At 40.9% G+C, this 23854-nt stretch overlaps 1 protein-coding gene across 12 annotated transcripts in view; it reads left to right on the forward strand.

Annotated features, from left to right (window-relative positions):
- The window catches only part of nid2a (nidogen 2a (osteonidogen)), a 133520-nt gene that overhangs the window by 104181 nt on the left and 5485 nt on the right, over positions 1 to 23854 (forward strand). For all 12 annotated transcript variants that reach the window (XR_011887295.1, XM_072268987.1, XM_072269060.1 and 9 more), the window contains 7 exons: positions 488 to 733; positions 16100 to 16321; positions 18923 to 19092; positions 20359 to 20488; positions 22088 to 22259; positions 22786 to 22943; positions 23081 to 23204. Coding sequence is in view for 11 of the 12 variants with exons in the window: in XM_072268987.1 (XP_072125088.1) it covers positions 488 to 733; positions 16100 to 16321; positions 18923 to 19092; positions 20359 to 20488; positions 22088 to 22259; positions 22786 to 22943; positions 23081 to 23204 (1222 nt within the window). In the remaining variant the exon portion in view is untranslated. The remainder of the gene's footprint in view (positions 1 to 487; positions 734 to 16099; positions 16322 to 18922; positions 19093 to 20358; positions 20489 to 22087; positions 22260 to 22785; positions 22944 to 23080; positions 23205 to 23854) is intronic.

The raw sequence follows: 23854 nt of genomic DNA on the forward strand, positions 1-23854 counted from the left end.
ACTTTTACACTTTATTCTGTATTCTATTATTATTTTACCTGCTTCTATGTCAATGCACTGTGTAATCAATTGATCTGTATGAACAGAATGCAAGACGAGCTTTTCACTGTACCTTGTGAAAAGATGCAACATTCAAACTTTTATTTAAAAAATAAACTTTATTGAAAGAATATTGATTGATGGAGCTGACTTGAAGTGCTGAGTGGCCTACTCTTTAGCTTTCATGTGTATTTTCATGTATGGTAAATAACCACAGTATCAGACGAAAACCACAAGGCAGTAAAAGAAAAAGCATTTAAAGATCTCGGTTGAAACTCATTTGTTATTGGACCCAGTTGTAGGAGAAAAAATTCATTTTTAATTTTGTGATGAAGTTACAAGAATGAAAAACAATCATGCATTATTATAGATGTTGTAATATCATAATTAATATATTTCATTTCTGCTGATTTGAAATTGTGTTGTGTTTTTTTTTGCGATTAACTAGTATTGACGGAAAATTCAAAGCCACCTTGTGTAGAGCTGCGGGATCAAGTACAGGCGGAGCTCAGTCAGAACAGACCTCGACCTGCTGTTGGTGTGTACGTCCCTCAGTGTGATGCCGAAGGCAACTTCAAGCCTCTGCAATGTCACGGCAGCACAGCGCAGTGCTGGTGTGTGGATGAACTGGGGCGAGAAATTTCTGGGACTCGGACTCTTCCTGGAAGCGCTCATCCACAATGTGGGCAGCCAGGTTAGTGGGTGCAATTTTATTTTGGAGAGCGTTGTAATGATTTCTGTTGGGAAACATAATTGGTTTCTCACTCCATTGCTCCATCAAATTTGGCATCAGAATAAGTTCAATAGTAATCTTCAAACCACTTGTGATTTAAAATTCTGTAAATAACAAAAGTAGGCTATTGAAATCCAGACTTTGTACTATAACCCCCTTTCTCGAGGATGACATGCTTCCACTCCAAATTCTGAGCTGACTGATGAAGCCGACGTGAGGCTTGCAGAGTCTGACGTAGGTGGGACAGCAGCCAGTAGGTGGTGAAGTCAGATGCTGCTGTTGTTTAATCTGGGCTTCTTTGTGCTTTCAATACATGGTCTTGAAGTACTCTGTGCCACGCTAAACATTCATCTTCTGTTTTGACCAAACAGTGGGGATGTTACACTTTTTGTCATGGTCACCTTGAAAATATCCTTGAATCCTTTCCTCTGTGACCTGGCAGACATTTGCCCTGAGGGGGCTCGTAGCAGTGTATCAGTTTTGGGAGCCTGATATCAAGCTCTCAAGTTATGTGACTGGATCTTCAATCGTGATTCATTGTTATAAGGGAAGCAGAGCTAGTGACATGGTCAGAGCTGCTGACATTTGATCATTCATCTTGCCAGTCAATCTGTAGGAATTTACGCAGAGTGCTGATGGTAACTTAGAGATGTTTAAAAGGTCACTGTCACAACAATACCAATAGATACTATATATGACTGAATAAAGTTGTCCCTAAAAGTAACTGTACTTTAAATGCATATTTGTCACATTTTCAAAGACATGTTGTTTTATAAACCTTACATTAATTAACTGATGCTGAATATTCATAGTTAAATGATATAGAGAACTGGACGTTTGAGGTTGTCTGTGTTTCAAGTTGTAGTAACGCTAATGCAAAGTGTAGCAATGTACACTTGGGTGAGCAGCTATGCATCTAAGCAATGTTGAATCTGTTAGTTAAACAGATGTTTGTAGCCCAATGTCTTTAAATCAGACAAATGTCCAAACTACGAGCAATTGGGTTCAAATGTGGTGGTCAGAGAACTCGGGAATGGGTCCTGCCGCCCGCACCATCCATCTGTATGCAGCTGAACTTCCCTCTTGCATTCCAATAAGCTGTCAGCCCACTCAATTCTCCTGCCGAATCCTACACTCAGGAGAATTTACAATAGCATGTGAGAGGAATCTGCAACTCTCAGTATAATGTAGCCCAGAGTTTGACCAGTGAAGAAAGCTGGGTCATCAAGGAAATGAGGTGTGTTACTTCAAGAATGACCCCCACTCCAATAGCTGGTTGTGAGACTTTATGCCTGTCAAGAATATGCAAAAGTTCTGCTCCTCCAGTCACACTTGCACACTATTGAGGATACCTTTCCTCTGGCTTGAACCACAATGTTTATTTCCCTCTGTAGATGATGCCTGATCGGGTGAGTTCCTCTAGCAGTTTATGTGCATTTCCCAAAAGTCTTGCAGCTTTATGGTTGAATTGCTTCTGATAATTGCCTCTATTGTGTAGGTGAATTTTAGAATTTGGGAATTGATCAGGTCATGGGGAGAATAGGTTACAGAGAAACTTAGTGGGAAATGGGATTGCTTTGTGCTGCCTTTGACTCATGAGCTGCAGTGTTTTCCTATTAAATCATAAGGAAACGTTTTCTAGCTGCTTATCTTTCCAGATATTTACTATTTAAATATTTGTGTTTTAATGGACTTAGTACTCCGTTTGCTTCCTCCACCCTAGCTCCCCCTGCACAACTTTAAAGGATTTGTTTAATCAGGCACCTTGTAAACAATTTCTGTGGCTTAATATTCTCTCCAGCACCCCTTATAATAGGTTAATGGATCATATGGGTGTAATTGTGTGGCACGGGCACATGGCCAGAAGGGCCTGTTTGGGTTGGCACAGTAGTGTAGAGGTCAATACAATGCTTGATGGTACCAGCAACCTGGGTTCATTTGCTGCTGCTGCCTGTAAGTGGTTTGTAAACTCTCCCCGTGAATCAGAGGTTGCTGGGTGGCACAGCTCGAAGGGCTGGAAGGAGCCTGTTCCATGCTGTCGCTCAATAAATAAATAAATAAATATCCAGTACGAAGTGTGTGAATGTAACAATTTCCAGATCCTGTGGTTGTACAGCTAGACCATGGCAGTAAGGGCGGTTTAAAGGCTCAAAGATTAGAATCTGCTTAGGGGAGAGCCAGCTAACTCTGAACTCAAGAATATGTTCAGTGTGTGTTGAAGGGGAATAACTGAGTGTCAAAATGTGAAAGGAATACATTACGATTTAATGATTGATTGAACAAATTCTTTACTTTGTGTGGAGATATTAGCGTGGGTGAAGGTGGTAGTGCGGGTGGGGGAGGGGAAGAGCTGGAAGCCAATGGGATACTAAATGGAATAATGGAGATAGAAAGAGTTAGTTGGATAATTGTTTTAAAAAAAGACCACAGTTTCTGGACCAGCAATTATAAAGTGATTTTAATAAAATGCAGTTCAGTAAATGCTTTGTCATGATGAACAATTAACATCCCATTCCCTCTCTTGTGCACGATAATGGAGACTAAATCTTTATGATGATTTAGCAGTGGGGACACTATAAGAATTAATTAGTTGATCCAGAATGGTACCACTATATTTGTCCATGCTACTTGGCCAATGCCTTGTCACAAACGAAGATGTTTTATATCATTAATTAGAAAGTAGCTACTTTAGATAAAATTGCTGGAAAAGTATTTTTTGCACATGTTATTCTTGAAATAATCTCCAAAATCAAGTTCATGCCTATGGGTATGATATTCAAACTTCAAAAGTTCAAAGTACATTTATTATCAAAGTATGTTTATCTTGTACAACCTTGAATTCATCTCCTTACAGACAGCCACAAAACAAAGGAACCCATTAAAAAAAAAGACAGCCAAGCATCCAGTGTGCAGAGAGGGAAAAAGAAACAAATTGTGCAAACAATAAAAGTAAGCAAAAAGCATTCAGAACAAAAGTGTGTCCACAGACACAAAGCCTGGAGCAGATCCACAGCTCAGTTCAGCACGGAGCTGAATAAAGGTCCCCGAGCAGTGAACAGAACCAGCCCGACCTTTGCGTCTGGTACCGACATCCTCCCTTTTCAATATGGCCAGCCATTTACTTTGTTCGAACATCAGGTCATTTCTTACTCCAGGACATGGGCCCTGTGGCTTCGAAATGTCTTGGGCCCGGACCGCGCCGCCACATTTCAGCCCGTACCTGAACTTTCCAAAATAGCCTGGCACTTAGATCCATCAAACTTCAGGTTTTGGTGGATGGGCCTCAACTATGCCTCACCTCTGCTTGCCCTGGCTCTGCCTCGCATCCGCTCCTTCAACCCTCAGACTCTGCCTTGCCTCTCCATTATTTGTGGTGATCATTTTCCAGAGATTATAACAGAAAAAGTGTTATTAACAAAGTATTTATTGTATTGTTTGTCTTGTTTGCCGCCAATAAGCAGTCACTGGACTTCACCAATGTCATCTTAAACTAGAAACCCTCAATCATGGAAACTGAAGAAAAGGCCATTCAGCCCATCATTTTTCACTAAAACTATCCACTCTAATTGGACTTGTCTTTCCTTTCCCAAATCCCATTATATATGCCCTTTTGCTATATGTTTCTGAGTCCTCGCTAACTATTGCTAGATGGGGCAAGATAATTCTCAGTTATCACCTGGATATAACCTTTCAGCCGGCTACAACCTGATGCCTGTGTTTTAAACTGTCCAATTTCCACTTGATTTCAATTTCAATTTAAATTAAAATTAAATTTCAATTTAAACCAAAATTTAAAATGGAAGAAAATTGTAGGACTAGGATTTGGTTCTCTATCCTTGTGAGGCTCTTCTCCTATTTAATGTGATTGTGACAGATCCTTATTCTAACCTGTCATGCTCTTCATTTAGAATTATTTGAGAATTGATTTTGTTTTTAAAGCTCTTAATGGCCTAGGACCAGTGTACACAGAACCGTTTTCATTTTTTAATCCTGCTCGATTTCCCAGGTCTTCTCTGCCACTCTTTCAAATTTAAACAATCTTCCTCAAAAGATCAGCTTTTTGAACCATGCTCCTAAACCCTGGAATTCAATATCTAAAACTATAAGGAATGAAGACTCAGTTGACACTTTTAACTCTGGCTCAAAACCCATTTATTTAACCTTGCTTTTAACCAACATCTTTTGTCTTTTATTTTCATGTTTCTTTCTCTTTTTATTTTAATTTTATTTTTATGTTTGTACTTTTATCCCACTGTAAAGCTCTTTGAACCACATCATCCATATGGAAAGTTCTTTATACTTAAAAGTGCTCTATAAGTTGTTATTGTTATTATTCTTCATTGATGAGCAGTAATTTTTAAAGCTCAAATATAAAAATATCTGAACTGGCATCAACTTTCTTTGGTATAATTCCTTTTCTGTTATCTGCCTCTTTCTTAACATTATTCCTGAATGGTTTGGTTTCAAGTTTTACACGATGCCCCTAGTTGTAGACCTCCTAAACCAGTAGAAATAGCTCCAGTCTTAGCATCAGTTCCTCTTGCTGATTAAATATTAAATATTTCTGTCTTTTCAGGTCTCGGGCAAATGACCTCAAGTTTGGCTATGTTGAAATTCATTTCTCATGTAGTTTTCTACATTTCCTTCAAGTCTGTCATTTTAACGAGTAGCTGTTTGACCCCACTAATTTTCCTTGCAACCTATCCTCTGCACATTCCTATTATCTCCTGCAGTTTCTACCACTCACCATCACACACACTAGGGCGGGGCATTTCACAGTGGTTAAATAATCTACCAGCCAACACATCATTGGGATGGGGGAGGAACCAGGGGTCCCAGTTAACTGTGGAACATGTATATCCCACACAAAGATCTGTACTGAACCTAGCTCTGTAGAGTTGTGAGGTGACAGTTCTATTTGTGATTTAATCTGCATTGCTTACAATGCTGTCTGATTGTCACTTATGGGCAAACATGTATATGGGCTTTTCTATTGCATTGTCCTCATCACAAATAAATTACAGTGGTAAGTTGTGGCCCAAAATCAGAACGTTGCAGACATCAGCAGTTAGATCCTGCCAATGGTATCAGTAAGTGAACTATTTCTACCTTCATAGTCCTTCTCTTCTTTTTCTTCTTACAGAAACATCTGCATGATGCTAAGCTAGAGCACATCATCAGTGATGTTAACTGGGGTCGTCAGATGTTTCAGGTCTTTCAACATCATACACCCTCGCCCAGGCGACCTGACCGGGGTTGAACAGACCCCGGCCTATGCCCTAGCATCACAGATCTGCCCTCTTTATCCAGAGCCATCTTGACGCTTTCTCTGCTGCATCTGTGGGGGCAGAAATGTCTCTCCTTCTCTCTCCCCTGATTCCAAGTGCAGTGTATACTTTGCAGAGCGACTGAACTGCAAACACCCCACCTCCACGGGCCAGCACTTTCCACTCCAGTTTCGCCTTTGGCAATTGTTCTTCAGATCTTCATACTTGGCTCTTTTCCGTTCATAGGCCTCCTCCGTGCGTTCTTCCCACGGCACGGTAAGCTCAAGCATAAGAACGTGCTTCGATGAGTGGGACCGTAACACAATGTTGGGCTGCAATGTAGTCTCTGTGATGTGGGGAGGAAACTGCAGCTGTTTTCCCAGGTCTGCTTTTAGCTTCCAGTCTTGCGCAGTGAAGAGCAACCCGGTTGCTTTCTGGTGTCCTGTTGGTCTTTCCTCCCTCTTTGACAAAGCAAATGGTATTCATGACCGGACTTGTTTTCCGGCAGATGTTAAGGGTGCTGCAGATTGTCTCAACAATTGTCTGGAGGACCTGGTCATGCCACCACCAATAACGGCCATTGGCAGGAGCTCTGGGGCAGCAGCTCAGAATATGCTCTCGCGTACTGGTCTTCTCACAGAGGGGGCAAGCTGGTCGTTCTGCAAGGCCCCAGCAGTGTAGGTTGGATGGGCTAGGAAGGACATCATAAACAGCCTGGATAAGGAACTTGATGCAGTGTGGATCCACCTTCCAGAGAGGTCGTTCCACGTGATCTTTCGCTCGATCACCTGTTCCTATTTGGTCCAGGCTCCTTGCTGTTTCATTGCCACTGCTCTGCTGGTCCTCTCCTCCTCCACAGCTGTCCTTACTTCATTCCGGACCAATTCTCGTCGCCCTTTCCCTTTTGTACTTTGTCAAAATGGGGGACTTCAAGGCTTCCACGTCCAGCTCTTCCCTTGGCAACTGCCCCCACCAGCACTTTGTGGCGCAGCCGTGTCTCAGCTTCTTCCACTGCAGCTTCTGCTCTCCGCTTTCTTCAGTTCTCACCGCCACTCTTGCCTTTGGATCTTCAACCTTTGGATCTGAAGGTTCACGGAACTGCAGCACCTCTCAAAACCTTGAACTCCTCCTCGATGGATTTCAGGGGGAGCCTCAGTTTGCAGTTATTCCCGTTGCAGAAACCGCCTGACTACGCTCTCTAATTCAGCAACAGTGGAAATTGGAAACTCATAGAGAAGCAGTGGCCTTTCTATAGCATTGTCCTCCTCACAAATAAATCACAGTGGCAAGTCATGGCCCAAAATCAGAACGTTGTAGACATCAGCAGTTAAATCCTGCCAATGGTATCAGTAAGTGAACTATTTCTACCTTCACAGTCAACTTCTTAGCCAGGGCAGTAAATTCCTATCAGATCCATGGATTTTAACTTAAGGGGTTTCTTCTGACGGATTTTTCTGAGTGTCCAGAAGACATCTAATAGATAAAAGTCACAACTATGGACCTTTCCATCGCTGCAATCAGTCTATTTATTCAGGTGTATCACGTATCATTTACTCTTTACAAATCTCTGCTGGCTCATTCTGATAAGCAGAAAATGTTCAGTCATTTTATCTTTAATTCTCCTTTCAATTTCCTGTCAGCAGATCTCAGGTGAACTCGTCAATGGTTTCCTGGTTTTCCCTCTCACCTGACTTAAACATAAGAGTAACATGCAATTTTCCAATTCAAAGGGAGACTTTCTAAAACAGGAAGGCATTAGAAACCTTAGAGGAGAAAAGACGCTGCAGTTGCAGGACATGTGAAATAAAATTAGAAAATGCTGAAAATGTTCAGAGTAACGGGCTGGCTGACCTGATGAGTGTTTCATGATTTAGAAGATTATGCTTTTGTCAACATTCTGGTTTTTGCCTTGTGTGTCAATGGGATACAGTTTGTTTTTGCTTTGTTGATCTACTTTTTTCAAATTTTGTCTTGTCTGGATCAGCCTTGGCCTTTTTTATTGGCAATTAGATTTCTTGTCTTCAGGGGATGAGTTGGGCTAAGCTGCATAAAATTGAGCAACTCCACAGGTTTTAAATGATAAAAACAGAAAATGCTGAAAACACCCAACAAGTCTACACATCTTTTCAATTTTTTCATTTACATCCTTTAGCAGATAAATTTTCAATTTGGTTACAACACATATCACTGAGCCACACAGGAGACACTGCCTGATTTACTAATCCAAAAGTTGCATCTGCTCAGTACTTTTTCCTGCTCATTTTTACACTTAAGAAGTAAAGTTTATATTTCTCTTAATTGTGATATTTTTGAAGAAAAATACTGTACAGCATCACTTAATTTTACAGTGCCTATAAAAAGTACTCAGCACCCACCCCCACCCCCCGGAAGTTTTCATATTTTATTGTTTTACAACATTGTATCACAGGGAATTTAATTTGGCTGTTTTGAAACTGAACAACAGAAAAAGACTTGTGTCAAAGTGAAAGCAGATTTCTACAGATTAGTTTAAATTTATTACAATTATTAAACACAAAATAATTGACTGTATAATTACTCTTCCCCCTTCAAGTTAGTATTTATGAGATGCATCTTTGGCAGCAATCATAGCCTTGAGCCTGTGTGGATCGGTCTCTATCGGCTTTGCACAACTAGACACTGCAGTTTTTCTCCATTCTTATACTGCTCAAGCTCTGTCAGATTACATGGGGGGGGGATCATGAGTGAACAGCCCCTTTCAAGTCCAGCCACGAATTCTTTATTGGTTTGAGGTCTGGACTCTGACATGGCCACTTCAGGACATTAACTTTGTTGTTTTTAAACCATTCCTGTGGTAATTTTGGCTTTATGCTTGGGGTAATTTTCTAGCTGGAAAACAAATCTCCCATGTCACAGTTCTCATGCAGACTGCATTAGGTTTTCCTCCAGGATTTCCCTGCATTTTGCTGCATTAATTTTACCCTCTACCTTCCCGAGCCTTCCAGGCCACATCCCCACAGTATGATGCAGCCACCACCAGGCTGTACGATAGGGATGGTGTGTTTTTGATTATACCAAACATAGCATTTAGTCTGACGGCCAAAAAGTTCAATTTTGGTTTCATCAGACCATAGAATCTTCTTCCAGCTGACTTCAGAGTCTCTCACATGCCTTCTGGCAAACTCTAGCCAGTGTTTCATGTGAATTTTTCTCAACAGTGGCTTTCTCTTTGCCACTCTCCCATAAAGATGTGACTGGTGAAGCAACTGGGCAACAGTTGTTCTACATGCAGTCTTTCCCATCTCAGCCACTGAAGCTTGTAACTCCTCCAGAGTTGTATAGGGTCTCTTGGTGGCCTTCCTCACTAGTCGCCTTCTTGTGCGGTCACTCAGTTTTTGAGGATGGCCTGCTCTAGGCGGATTTACATCTGTGCCATATTCTTTTCATTTCTCGATGATTGACTTAACTGTACTCCAAGGAATTTTCAGTGACTTGGAAATTTTCTCATACCCATCTCCTGACTTGTGTTTTTCAATAACCTTTTGGCAGAGTTGTTTGGAGTGTTCTTTTGTCTTCATGATGTAGTTCTTTCCAAGATACTGACTTGCCAGAAGTTGAATCTTCTATTTACAGGTGTATTTTTACTACAATCAACTGGAATGACTTGACTGCACACAGGTCTCCAAAAACAGATCTCCATTTAACTGATTATGAGACTTCTAAAACCAATTGGCTGCAACAGTGATGATTTGGTGTGTTATATTAAAGGTGTTGAATACTTATGCAGTTGATTATTTTGTGTTTTATATTTGTAATTAATTTAGATCACTTTTAAGAGATCTGTTTTTACTTTGACATTAAAGAGTAGTTTTCTGTTGATCAGTGTCAGAAAAGCTAAATTAAGCATGAAAATAAAACATTAAACAACAAAACATGAAAACTTCCGGGGCCGGGAGGTGAATACTTTTTATAGACACCGTACTTTTTCTCTCTTCTTGTAATATAATCTTGCTCTTAATTTGCTTATGTATTATCTCTAACTTTTGTTTTTAAGCTTTTTTTTCTTCAGATCTGTTTACTCATTCACACCATTGGCCTTTAGTTTTAGTTGAGGCACATCAAGTACATTCTCAAAGTCAATTATATCATTATCTAAAATGTCACTTAAACAAATTCATTTTCCCTCTTTAAATTTTAAGCTATTCCTTGTAAGACAATGTCATCATTAATTTGGTATCACATTATGATATCCAATTTAGCTACTGCGAAGTTTGGAGTTAACACACAACTTTTTCTACCAGATTTTAAAATCTTTGCTGTTTCTTCTACAATCTTTTTTCTGTTCTGGGGGCCCTGATCATTTAAGCTTGATTGCTTTCCTTTTTTAAGCCAATTGGCTTTTTTTAAATGCAGTTTCTCTGTGAATGCTTACATTCAGTGGTGACCTCCACTTCCTCATCAGGAGCTCCTTTGTGCCTTCAGTTCTCCTCTGCAAAGCTGAGAAGAAATGGTTATATAGCTTCTCTATTATTTCCTCACGTTCAACTACAAGATGGCTTCCTTCAACTAATAGATACTTCATTTTAGTTTTCTCTTAATTTTAGTTTTTACTTACCTGCTGTACAGTTTGGCTCTTAATTTGCTTAAATGTTTCCAAACTGATATCTAACTTGTCTGTTTTTAACTGTTTTTGTTGAAATCTATTTCTGCAACTATCCTTCTAACGAGTTGCTTTTAATCTCTTACTGACATCTAATACCTAGTATTTAAATATAGGATCTTGTAATTAAATATTCACCATACTGACCTACCTTCTATTTTTTTTAAAGAAAACAGAAACATAGAAAGCATACAGCACAATACAGGCCCTTCGGCCCACAAAGTTGTGCCGAACATGTCCTTACCTTAGAGCTACCTAGACTTTACTCATAGCCCTCTATTTTTCTAAGCTCCATGTAGCCATCCAGGAGTCTCTCAAAAGACTGTATCATTTCTGCCTCCACCACTGCCACCAGCAGCCCGTTCCACGCACTCACCACTCTCTCGTTAAAAAAAAACTTACCCCTGACATCTCCTCTGTACCTACTTCCAAGCACCTTAAAACTATGCCCTCTCGTGCTAGCCATTTCAGCCCTGGGGAAAAGCCTCTGACTATCCACACGATCAATGCCTCTCATTATCTTGTACACCTCTATCAAGTCACCTCTCATCCTCCATTGCTCCAAGGAGAAAATGATGAGTTCACTCAATCTATTCTCATATTGCATGCTCCCCAATCCAGGCAACATCCTTGTAAATCTCCTCTGCACCCTTCCTATGTTTTCCACGTCTTTCCTGTAGTGAGGCGACCAGAATTGAGCACAGTACTCCAAGTGGGGTTTGACCAGGGTCCTATATAGCTGCAACATTACCTCTCAGCTCTTAAATTCAATCTCATGATTGATGAAGGCCAATACACCGTATGCCTTCTTAACCACAGAGTCAACCTGCGTAGCAGCTTTGAGTGTCCTATGGACTCGGAATCCAAGGTCCTTCTGATCCTCCACACTGTCAAGAGTCTTACCATTAATGCTATATTCTGCCATCATATTTGACCTACCAAAATGAACCACCTCAAACTTATCTGTGTTGAACTCCAATAGTTGATTGAATAATGCAGGGAATTACACAGAACATGCACAGTGAACGGTAGAGCCCTGAGGAGTTTGGTGGAACAGAGGGATCTGGGAATACAGATCCATAATTCCATGAAAGTGGCATTACAGATAGATAGGGTGGTAAAGAGAGCTTTTGGCATATTGGCCTTCGTCAATCAAAGCACTGAGTACGAGTTGGGATATTATATTGAAGTTGAGAATCAGAATCTGATTTAATACCACTGGCGTATGTTGTGAAATTTGTTGTTTTGGGGCAGCAGTATATCGCAATGCATAATAATAAAAATAAACTAAATTACAACAGAAGTATATATGAAAGTAAATTCAACTAGTAGTGCAAAAAGAGAGCAAATAATAATCACAAGTTACAAGTGAGGAGTGTTCACAGGTTCGTTGTCCATTCAGAAATCTGATGGTGTGGGAGAAGAAGCTGGTCCTGAAATGCTGAGGGTGTCTTCAAGCTCCTGTACTACCTTCTTGATGGTAGCAATCAGAGGGGACATGTCCTGGCTGATGGGATCCTCAATGAGGGATGACACCTTTTCGAGCCATTGCCTTTTGAAGGTGTCCTCAATATTGGAAAGGCTAGTTCCCATGTTGGAGCTGGCAGAGTTTACAACTTTCTGCAGCTTTTTCTGATTCTGTGCTGCGGCCCCTCCGTACCAGATGGTGATACAACCAACTGGAATGCTCTCCACAGTGCATCTGTAGAAGTGTCTTTGATGACATGCCAATTCTCTTCAAACTCCTAATGAAATATAGCTGCTGTCATGCCTTCTATGTAATTGCATCAATATGTTGATGCTACTACAAAGAGGGCAAATCCTCAGATGTTGATCCCAGGAACCTGAAACTGCTCACCCTTTCTATTTTTGATTCGTAGATGAGGACTGGTTGTGTTCCCATGATTTCCCTTCCTGAAGTCCACAAGCAATTCCTTGGTTTTACTGGCATTGAGGGCAAGGTTGTTGCTGTGACACCACTCAACCAGCTGATCTATCTTGCTCCTGTACACCATCTGAAATTCTGTTTACAATAGTTCTGTCCTCAACAAATTTATAGATGGCATTTGAGCTGTGCCTAGCTACACAGCCGTGGGTGTAGAAAGAGTAGAGCAGTGGGCTAAGCACACATTCTTGAGGTGAGCCAAAGTTGATTGTCAGCAAGGAGGAGATGTTATTTCCAATCTGCACAGACTGTAGTCGCCCAAAGAGGAAGTCAAGGATCCATTTGCAGCAGGAGGGACAGAGGCCCAGGTTTTGAAGTTTGTTGATTAGAACTGAGGGTATGATTGTGTTCAATGCTGAGCTGTAATCAATAAACTGCAGGCTGACATGGGTATTGCTATTGTCCAGGTGATCTAATGCCAAGTGGGGAGCCAGTGAGATTGTATCCACTATAGACCTGTTGTGGTGATAGACAAATTGCAGGGCTTCTAGGTCCTTGATTAGGCAGGAGTTGATTGTGGCCATGACCAACCTCTCAAAGCACTTCATCACGGTAGATGTGAGTGCAACTGGACAATAGTTGTTGAGGCAGCTCACCCTGCTCTTGGGCACTGGTATGATTGCCACCCTTTTGAAGCATGTGAAAGATTAAAGATGTCCTTGAACACGCCCTCCTGTTGGTTGGCACAGGTTTTTTGTGCCCTAGCGGGTACACCATCAGGACCTGACAGCTTGTGAAAGTTCACTCTCTTGAAAGATGTTCTGACATTGGCCTCCAAGACAGAGATCACAGGATCACCAGATGCTGCAGGGATTCACACAGATGCAGCCTTATTCTCCCTTTCAAAGCATGCATAAAAGGCTTTGAGCTCATCTGGGAATTCAGCAGCACAGCCATTCATGATGTTGGGTTTGGCTTTGTAGAAAATAATGGCCTGCCAACCCTGCCAGAGCTGGCACACATCCAATCCCACCCCGAACTTTGATCAACATTGTTTTCACGCTCTTAAAGTAGCCTTCCATAGGTCGTAATTGGACTACTCGCATAGTTCTGGATCACCAATCTTCAATGCCACAGATCTAACTCTTGGCAGGCTACAAATCTCCTGGTTCATGCACAGCTTTTGGTTTGGGTATGTCTGGTATGTTCTTGTTGGCACACACAGAACCACACGGGTCTTAATGAAGACAACTGTGGAGTATTCATTCAGATTTGAGTGAATCCCTGAATAATGTCCAGTCCACTGACTCAGAGCAGTCCTGTAAGCACTCCTCCACCTCCCCTGACCATACCTCTTGGTCCTTACCATTGGTGCTGTTGTCTTTAGTCCCTGCCTATATGGTGGGAGTAGAAGTACAGCCAGGTGACTGAACTTTCCAAAGTGTTAGTATTGGACGGCACAATAAGCGTTCTTAATCGTGGCATAACAATGGTCAAGTGTTTTATGTTACAGTCTTTGCCGAGCTTGGCAGTTAGCTTGCAGCTGAGGCGACATCCTCATGAACAGTTGTTGGCTTTTCTCTCTGGGAGTGCTCACATTTACATAGCGGCCCCCCCCCCACCCCCCGTTCGCTTGTCTCAGTCCCGATTGACTACCCCTTTAGTTGACCTTTGGATTCTATTGTTCCGCTTAACTGAAGGGGTGGCCAGTCAGGACCGCAGCAAGCGAACCAGAAGGGGGGGAGGGGTGTATATACACACGAGCACTTCCAGAAAGAAAGACCAATAGCTGTGCATTGAGGGTGTCACTTAGATGGGCAATGAAACATCTGCAAGCTGCTTGCCAAACTTGGTGAACAGCACAACAACAAACACCTCAACCTGCGCTACCAATATTCACCACCATCCTAAATGGTCAGGTGTGTTGGCTCCTCTGCTTTCACAGATGATATGTTGGTGGTAGTTCTTCAAAGACTTCAAGTTGAATAAGACACTAGTGAGGCCTAATTTTGAGTAGTGTGTGCAGTTCTGGTCTGCTACCTACAGGAAAGATATCAATATGTTTCAAAGAACACAGAAAATTTACAAGGATGTTGCTGGAGTTTGTGGACCTGAGTTATAGGGAAAGGTTGAATAGGTTAGGATTTTATTCCCTGGAGCGTAGGAAAATGAGAGGAGCTTTGATAGCAGTGTATAAAATTGAGGGGTAATAGGGTAAATGCAAGCAGGCTTTTTCCGCTGAGGTTGGGTTAGACTAGAACTCCAAAATAGTGCTGGTGGTATACAACGACATTTGGTAGACAGCTCAAAAACTATTAAATATTCACCTGGTTTTGATGATTGCTGCAATACATAGCCTGTAATTTCCATTCAAGAAATGTACTTTTGAACTAAATGAATGAGCAGTTTTACAACCTCCTGAAGGATTTGGTGAACTTGACTCTTGGGAATGCAGGTATGGCACCTTGAAGATGAAGGATGGCTGTCACTGGAGCAGAGTTCAAACCAGGTTAAAGCGTCAGGCTCCAGGAGAGGAAAATGAATCACTGTCAGCCCCACTACTTTGTGTCAGCCAAGGTCCCCTACTTGAGCTTATGACGTGTACGTGCCTTTGACCTGTCTCCCTCTCTTCTTTCTATTACCATCAGGCGGAGAGTGTAGGAGTCTAGGGTCCCACATTGGAAGGTTTGAGAGTGGACATCGTCATACAGCCATTGGGCTCCTGGACTGGCTCCACTGGCTTCAGCATGAACTGACCCTGCAGCCTGTAGACTCACTATTGGGTCTCTGCAGCTCATGTTCCATGTATTATTTGTTCACTTTTTAAAATTATTTACAAGTTTTGTTTGTTTGCACATTAGATGATGTCAGTCTTTGTTGTATGTGGTTTTTCATGGATCCTATTGCATTTCTTTGTTTATCTCTTTACTATTGTTTACAATCTCAAGGCTGTATATGGTATACAAACATTGATAATAAATTTACTTTGAACTAGAGGTTATAGGTTAAGGGTGAAAGGTGAAATGTTTAAAGGGAACATCAGTGAATTTCTACACTCAGAGGGTGGCAAGAATGTGGAATGAGCTGTCAACAGAAGTGGTAGATGGGGTTTGATTTCAACATTTTGAGAGAGATTTTGATAAACACATGGATGGGAGGGGTATGGGGTCTAGCTGCAAGTCAATGAGGCTGCCCAGTCTATATGGGTTGAAGGGCCTGTTTCTGTGCTGTATGACTATTAATTGAATTATTATAAATAATTTTTTACTGTGATCATGGCCTGTTCTTCATCAAGTTATGGTATTGTTTCACTGTTGTAACTATATGTTATAATTATGTGGTTTTTGTTAGATCTTCAGTCTTGGTCTGTCCTGTGTTTCTGTGATACCACACCAGAGGAATATTGTATCATTTCTTAATACATGCATTACTAAATGAAAATAAAAGAGGACTGCGTGTCCTCATAATCTAATCTAAGGTGTTGTTGCACAAAAAGTGGATTCAATATTTTAACAAAATCATGTGATGTATTCCAGAGCCCTCACCGCAACCGCAGACAGTGTGTGAGCGCTGGAGGTTCAACCTTCTGAAAGACTATGGTGGCAGACCAGCTGATGACCAGTATGTACCTCAGTGCACAGAGCTTGGAGACTTCAGTCCTTTGCAGTGCTATGGAAACAGTGGTTATTGTTGGTGTGTGGATAAAGACGGTCGAGAAATTCAAGGAACGCGGACTGAACCTGGCACTCCACCAGCATGTGAGAGCTTGCATCTTTTACTTTGGTTGTAAAAGTTAAGCTTTTTAATAGCAAAGGGAAAAGGATGAGGGTTTGCTATTGAACCTATCATATGGTGAAAGGCCTTAATAGAGTGGATGTAGAGACGATGTTTCCTGTGGTGGGGGAGTAAGACCAGAGAACACAGCCTCAGAATAGAGACGCGTCCTTTTACAACAGAGATGAGGAGGAATTTATTTAGCCAGAGAGTGGTGTATCTGTAGAATTCTTTGTCACAGGTGGCTGTGGACACCAAGTCTTTATGTATATTTCGGGCAGAGGTTGATAGATTCTTGATTGGTTAGGGCATGAAGGGATATGGGGAGAAGGCAGGAGATTGGGGCTGAGAGGGAAATTGGATCAATCATAATGAAATGGCACAGCAGACTTGATGGGCCAAATGCCCTAATTCTGCTCCTACATCTTATGGTCTTATAATGGAAAGTGATATCTGGTAAAGGTTTTAATATGGGCTTTTCAGAATGTGAAATCAGGGTACTTTATTCTTGGAGGAAAGAATCTGCATTCAGATACAGGTTTCCCCCACCATCCGAATGTAGAGCGTTCCTATGAAACAGTTCGTAAGCCGGAATGTCGTAAAGCAAAGAAGCAATTACCATTTATTTATATGGGAAAATTTTGTGAGTGTTCGCAGACCCAAAAATAACCTACCAAATCATGCCAAACAACACATAAAACCTAAAATAACACTAACACATAGTAAAAGCAGGAATGATATGATAAATACAGGTACACAGCCTATATAAAGTAGAAATATTTTTCCACAATCATTACTGCACTGCTCTCCGTAGCGAAAATTGCATGCAAGCGCCGTTGGCAGAAAATCTCATGCAAGCGCTCTCCAGTAACCTTTAAGCAATGAAGCTGCCAAATCATACCACATAAAAATACACAGCCGATATAAAGTAGAAATAATGTATGTACAGTGTAGTATTACTTACTGGAATTGGGAAGACAGCGCAGAGCACACATGATGGTGTGTTAGACTGAGTCGTTGCAGGTTGGCTGGTGCAGTGGCCCCCACCCTCCGGGCTGCAAACCGATACATTGCCGCGAGGAACGCAGGGGTCCAGCGGTAGCCAGGAGGTACACAGCACATCTTTAAGAAAAAGGCCAAAACAAACATGCTAAGTAATTAGGTGCCGCCGACACGTAATTGTCGGCCCAGATCAGTGCCGATTTCTGATTGCGTCGTCTCTGATCTGGGCCGACAATTACGTGGTCGGTGGCACCTAATTAATTAGCATTTTTATTTCGGCTTTTTTCTTAAAGATGTGCTGTGTGTTTCCCGGCTACCTTTGCATTCTCCGCGAATCGGTATCTGTCTGTGGCCTGGGGGTTGGGGTGGTGGGACACTGGGGTGTCATCTCATCGTCTGTTTCCATTAGAGCAGGCAGGTCATCTTCTATCTCTGCCTGCCTCGATGTCGAAGGTCGAGGTTCGTCGTCTGCTGTGGCTGATGTGGAAGGCTTGCTTGACTGCTGAGCCTCGCACATTTTTCTATCACACAGTTCTTTAATAAGGACTCAAACCATCCTGCAAATATCCCCTAAACCGACGTACCCTTTCAAAATTAAAGTCGTACTTTATCATTACTCCATTCGGTTTCGATTGTTATCCTTTTTTCTTCCAATTGCATCAGCTCTTCATCTATCAGATCTTGGTCATGGGATGCCAAAACCTCTTCAACATCATGTTCGTCAGCTTCCACAAGCCAAACTCACGTTGACCTTACTTCGTTCACCACGATCAAAAAGCTTAATTATGTCTAGTTTTACTGTAAGTGTAGCACCCTTACGAGCTCTTTCAGGCTTTTCCGATACCATAGAACTCATCTTGCAAACGGCTGCTCTCAGGCACGTGTTAAAGCAAAGCAGTTCCCAATCCAGGGGAGAGCGGCTGCTCGGGGCACGCTCTGCCTTTTATCGTGCGCTGCTTTTTTCGCACGCTGAATTTTTTTTTTGTAACAGTGAAAACACCTTCTGAAAGCGAAAACAGGGTACTAATATAGGTCTTTCGTAACAGTGAGGTTTCGTAAAGCGAATGTTCGAAAAGCGGGGACACCTGGGTAGTGCCTTCCACAGCTTAAGGAATTCCAAAATGAAATGAAATTCATTAAGTATTCTTTTGAATTATAGTCAGCTGTAGACAACAGCCACTTTGTCTTACTTTGTCTGCAAGCAGCAACAAATAATGACCAAGTAATTGGTTTTGGTCATGTTGGTTTGCATGAGACCAGGACCCTTGCACATCTTACTCTTTGAATGATGTGATGCATCTTGCATCCAAAGAATGACACCTTGGATGGCAATGCTCCCTGAGAATTTTATTAAAATAGTGTCCTAAGCTTTCTGCTGAAGTCACAGAACTTCTTTAACAGTCTTTAGGTGAGAGGGCTGCGAACTGAGCCAAGGCTCACAAATGTTGAAAATGTTCTATACTAAAAATAATATACATATATAAAAATATAATGATTCTTGCTAATTGTCTTTGAATGAAATTGTATTACAACCACGGTGCTTTTACAAACACAAGTTTACACCTTGTTTCTGTATTTACTAGGTATACCAACTGTTGCACCTCCCACCACTCAGCCAACTACAGCATCTGTTCTGACTGCACCACCCAGAGGGGTTTTCCTTTTGTATGCTCAGGGACAGCACATTGGGTACCTGCCCCTGAATGGTACTCGGCTAAACACAGAGGAAGCCAAGAGCCTGTTAGCTCTTCATGTAAAGTATCTACTTTTTAAGTGTCTCCATTAGTATATAGCTCCTTTGCCCATGCGAGAGAGGAAAGTGGAGTGTGACTTTTCCCACTCTACGATAAATAGTTCATAATTTCCAATTAAGTTTATTAAGAAATCAGACCAAGCACTGGGACGGGAAATATTTGTAACTGCAGGACTTGTAAGTTTTTTGTTAAGGCTGGAATTACACTCTTTTCACATTTCTTTACGCTTTTGAAAGGAAGATGTTTGGCCCATTGATTCTGTTACCAGTTTCAGAGTAAACTAATCTATCCCATTCACTACTAATCATTAGCTGTTTGGACGAAGAAGATTTGGACAGTAGCTGGGAAAATGGATTTGAGGTACAGGATCATGTACAATTTCACTGAATGGTGAGGTAGGCTGAAGGGGCCGAATGGCTTTCTATATATTTTGTCTAGAGTCATCGACTTATAACGGTCCTTTTGACCTACCAAGCCTGTGCAGACCATCAACCACTTACTTACATTTTCCCATTCTCATCAGCTCCCCGATTCTGCACACACAAAAGGCAATTTGCAGCAGTTAAGTAACTTAGCGACCTGCACGTCTTTGGGGATGTGGGAGGAAGCCTGAGGACACTGAGGAAACCCGTGTTCTTAGAGTATATACAAACTCCGCCAGGGCTGTGATTGAAAGTGGGCCTCTGGTGCTGTGAGGCAGTGGGTCTACTAGCCTTCCCATGCTGTAGTTCTTTATTTCAGCACAATTTGCCTCTCTTGCTGCCTCTTCCCTCCCCACTCCTCTCTGTCTGTCTGTCTCTCTCCCTTCCCCCAATTCCCTTGCTGTCAGTCCAAAGGAAACTGAAAGGAATTGTTGATAGGTGCAGGCAACCACTAACGATAAACTGAGCGGATGAAAGTTCATGTTATATAACTGCTGCAATTTTTCCCCTTGTTTTTAAATGCAATGAATCATTACCTCTATGTATTTGATATTTTAACTACTCTTTTATCTTTTATAACTGGACATCAGTAAACTAAGTGGGAAAAACTCTGGTAAGGACACAGATGCATACATGGAAAGAAAGTGGCAGCAGCCACACATTAACTTGTAGGTTCCATTGATAATGTTCATTTTGTTGTTTATTGCAAACTACCATTGATGTGAGATTCTCTAGTTCCTTACAGATCTGCAAGTTTGTCCAGAATAAGTTTATTTATGTTAATTTACCAGCTACTGGTCTATGAGATGATTAACCTTTTTTGGTTTATTTTTCCTTTCCAAGGGTTCAATTATTATTGGTATTGATTATGACTGCAGGGATAAGATGGTTTATTGGACTGATGTTGCAGGCCGAACTATCAATCGAGTTAGTTTGGAACCTGGTGCAGAGCCAGAAATAATCATTAATACAGGTTAGTTCTCAGTAGTTCTGGTTATGAAAATCATTGTGCTTTTGTATTAGGTAAATACAAAATCCTGATTGTGAGAGAGAAACTGCTATAGGATTTTTAAAGAAACTTGACATTAAGAATTATCCTTTAATAGGCATAATGAACATTAGTTATCTTCAGGAGTATTAACATTTCTTGAAGAGTTAAGACATCTAGTAGAGTATTAAATATTTAATTGTTTTGGTCATCCTTCCATGCTGCATCTCCACTAATGGTTGCTACATATATTGAAATATACATGACTATAAGCATAGGAGCAGAATTAGGCCACTAAGCCTGTCGAGTCTGTTCCACCATTCCATCATGGCTGATCCCGGATCTCACTCAACCCTATATATCTGCCTTCTCACCATATCCTTGACCACAATGCCCTGACCGATCAGGCAACAATCAACTTCCACCTTAAATAAACCCACTGACTTGGCCTCCACCAGTCTATAACAGAGCATTCCACAGATTAACTACTCTCTGGCTAAAAAAATTCCTCCATACCTCTGTTCTAAAGGGTTGCCCAATTTTGAGGCTGTGCCCTCTAGTTCTGGATCCTCTGCACATCCACCCTATCAAGTCCTCACGTCTTTAAATGTTCAATAGTGCACTAATTTATCCCACTCTGAACTACATTTTCCCAGCTCTGTAAACACATTTGTACTGAATTCACTATTGGGGCCGGAGTAATTCCCTCCACAAAGAGGGAGGATACCACAAGTACATAAATTGACAGATAAAAAAGTTGCCTTCCAATCCCCATCCTGATCACCAGTCTCAGTGTGCTCTGCTGAAGTATGTGCACAAGAAGCAAACACAATCAGACCTGAGATGAATACCCTTTTGGTTTGCTAAGTCCAGACATGGAGAATGTCCAATTTGTTAGAAAAACTGGACAACTGTCCAGCAATGTGGAATTTTAGCCAACTTGATTCACTGTCTTGAGAACAGGAGAGAAAATTGTTTTCTTTTGCATTAATTTTAATTTAGAATTATTGCTCTAAAATGTGAAACTTGTACAGCAAGTTCCAGAAATGTAGTGATCTACAGGGACAACATGAGATTAATATATAAGAGCTTCTGTAGAAGCAGAAAATAGGAATGGCAGTAGAGCCTTTCAGTGTGATTTTCTGTTCAATATGGACATTGCTGATCCTCTTATCTCAGTAACAAATCTTTCAATTTTCCTACTGAAATTAGTTGAACTTCATTGGAACAGTGGCAGAAGGCAAAGGCAGACACCAGAACTGGAGTGGAATAGGGAATTAATATGGCAGGCAAGCTCAGTGTCATTCTTGTGAACTATCCCAAAAAGGTGAAGGGCACGTTGTGAAAAGCAAATGCTGTATATTGAAAAGGAAGAAGTGCAAATGAGTCAGTCCATTGCCTGAAAAGACTGTTTAAAACTCTGGCTGGTGGGGAAAAAATAACTGTGACGTCTCCTCTAGTAGGCAAGTCTGTGTTTGGCGGAGATGCCTGTACTATGATGGAAGAAAATATATTAACAGTTTCTAAACGATAGGGTACATATTGAATGTTTTATACTTCCTTTTACTTCTGCTTCCATTTTAGGACTGACTAGTCCTGAAGGACTAACCATAGACTACATCCGCAGAAACCTGTTTTGGACCGATAGTGGATTAGATAAAATAGAAACAGCTGCAATCGATGGGTCCAAACGGCGAGTTCTTGTTGATACTGATCTGGTAAATCCCAGAGCAATTGTAGTGGACTCTCATAGTGGGTAGGTTTCACCTGAAGCTCTAAATGTTTACAGATTTAACTTTAGCTTCTTGAGTTTAGTTTTTCAGAAAGTTTTAGAAAAAAAATACTTGGAATGTTTAATTTCCAGATAGGCATGCATGTGAAACCTATACTGTATAGACATTCTGATTACACCTTTAAAATTTGTCAAGCAAACAGCAGCATTTCTACAAAATGTTTTAATATATGATAGCAATCTAAATTATATGATTTGGTAACATGTTGTACAGCTGTTAATACACTCAATATTATAATGTAAAATCCTGTTTTTAGGATTAAGAGCATTTACATTCCAGTGTGCTGATCTGCAAAGAATGCTCATGCCACCAATGTTCCAATGGAATTACACAACCCCTGGGGCTAACAAATGTTTCCTTTTAAGATAACCTCAGAAGATAATGGTTGGTTTTATAAACACTAAATGATAGGGTCTTACTGTTTTTAGATTAGATACTTGGACTGACTGGTTTGTATTAAATCTTAACACACCTCTGGTTTCTTTGCAGTAACCTTTACTGGACAGACTGGAATCGTGAAGCTCCTAAAATTGAAACTTCTCACTTAGATGGAACTAATAGAAGGGTATTAGTTAAAAATGATATTGGGTTGCCCAATGGGTTGACATTTGACCCATTTTCCTCACAACTCTGCTGGGCTGATGCTGGTAAGTTTAATAATAAGTTGGTTTTAAAAGGAAAATATGCTATTTTATTCTACAGTTATGTCTTAAAATTAGTTATTTCCATTTCTGAAATTTGCTGCTGGAAGTATAAAAATGTCTTGTATCTTTATGATGAAAAGGAACCAAAGATCTGGAGTGCATATTTCCAGATGGGACAGGAAGACGAGTAGTGCAGAGTGGTCTAAACTATCCTTTCAGTATTGTTGCCTACTCAAACCATTTTTACTACACAGACTGGAGAAGGTGAGTAAAAACAACACACACACTTGCTGGCATTATTGATTTGAATATAAAGCCATGGTTTTAATATGTTGTGGATATTTGTCAGATCCAAAAACAGAGTACTATTTTAAACAACAAATTCACTGTGAAGATTGGTTTATTTAATCAATAGTGATATCCTGAGCAATTAACAGTCACTGAACTAGGAACTCTCATGTACTGTCATACATTTTGTGTGCTACATAATTCTTGTTAAAAACTCTGCCAAATGTGATTGTGCAACTTATGTGATGCACATAAGGAAAATTTGATCCAGATCGTGTGTTTTTTTGTGTGTGTATATAATACACATACACACACAAGGATCATTGGGCATTTCAAGTGATGCCAAATGGCAGACATTGACTGCGCTACTTTGCCTTGGTGAGGAACATCCAAGGTTTAGTTTTTAAAATTCATCAAGGGGTACATACATCTCTGACAAAAACTTCATTTAAAGAAAATTCCAGACCACTTCCCCAGGATTGGATGTTGCCTTTAAACAGTTGCAGACCGTAAGGGTTTCCATGTGCTGTTGAGAGTTCCATTCGTGATACGTAAAGGGAGAACATACTTGTTCCCATGTAATTTGCAGCTGCTATGCTTCAGGGGCAGGAGTTTCAAAATATTGA

Source organism: Mobula birostris, chromosome 1 (genome assembly GCF_030028105.1).
Source record: "Mobula birostris isolate sMobBir1 chromosome 1, sMobBir1.hap1, whole genome shotgun sequence".
NCBI classification, from domain to species: domain Eukaryota; kingdom Metazoa; phylum Chordata; class Chondrichthyes; order Myliobatiformes; family Myliobatidae; genus Mobula; species Mobula birostris.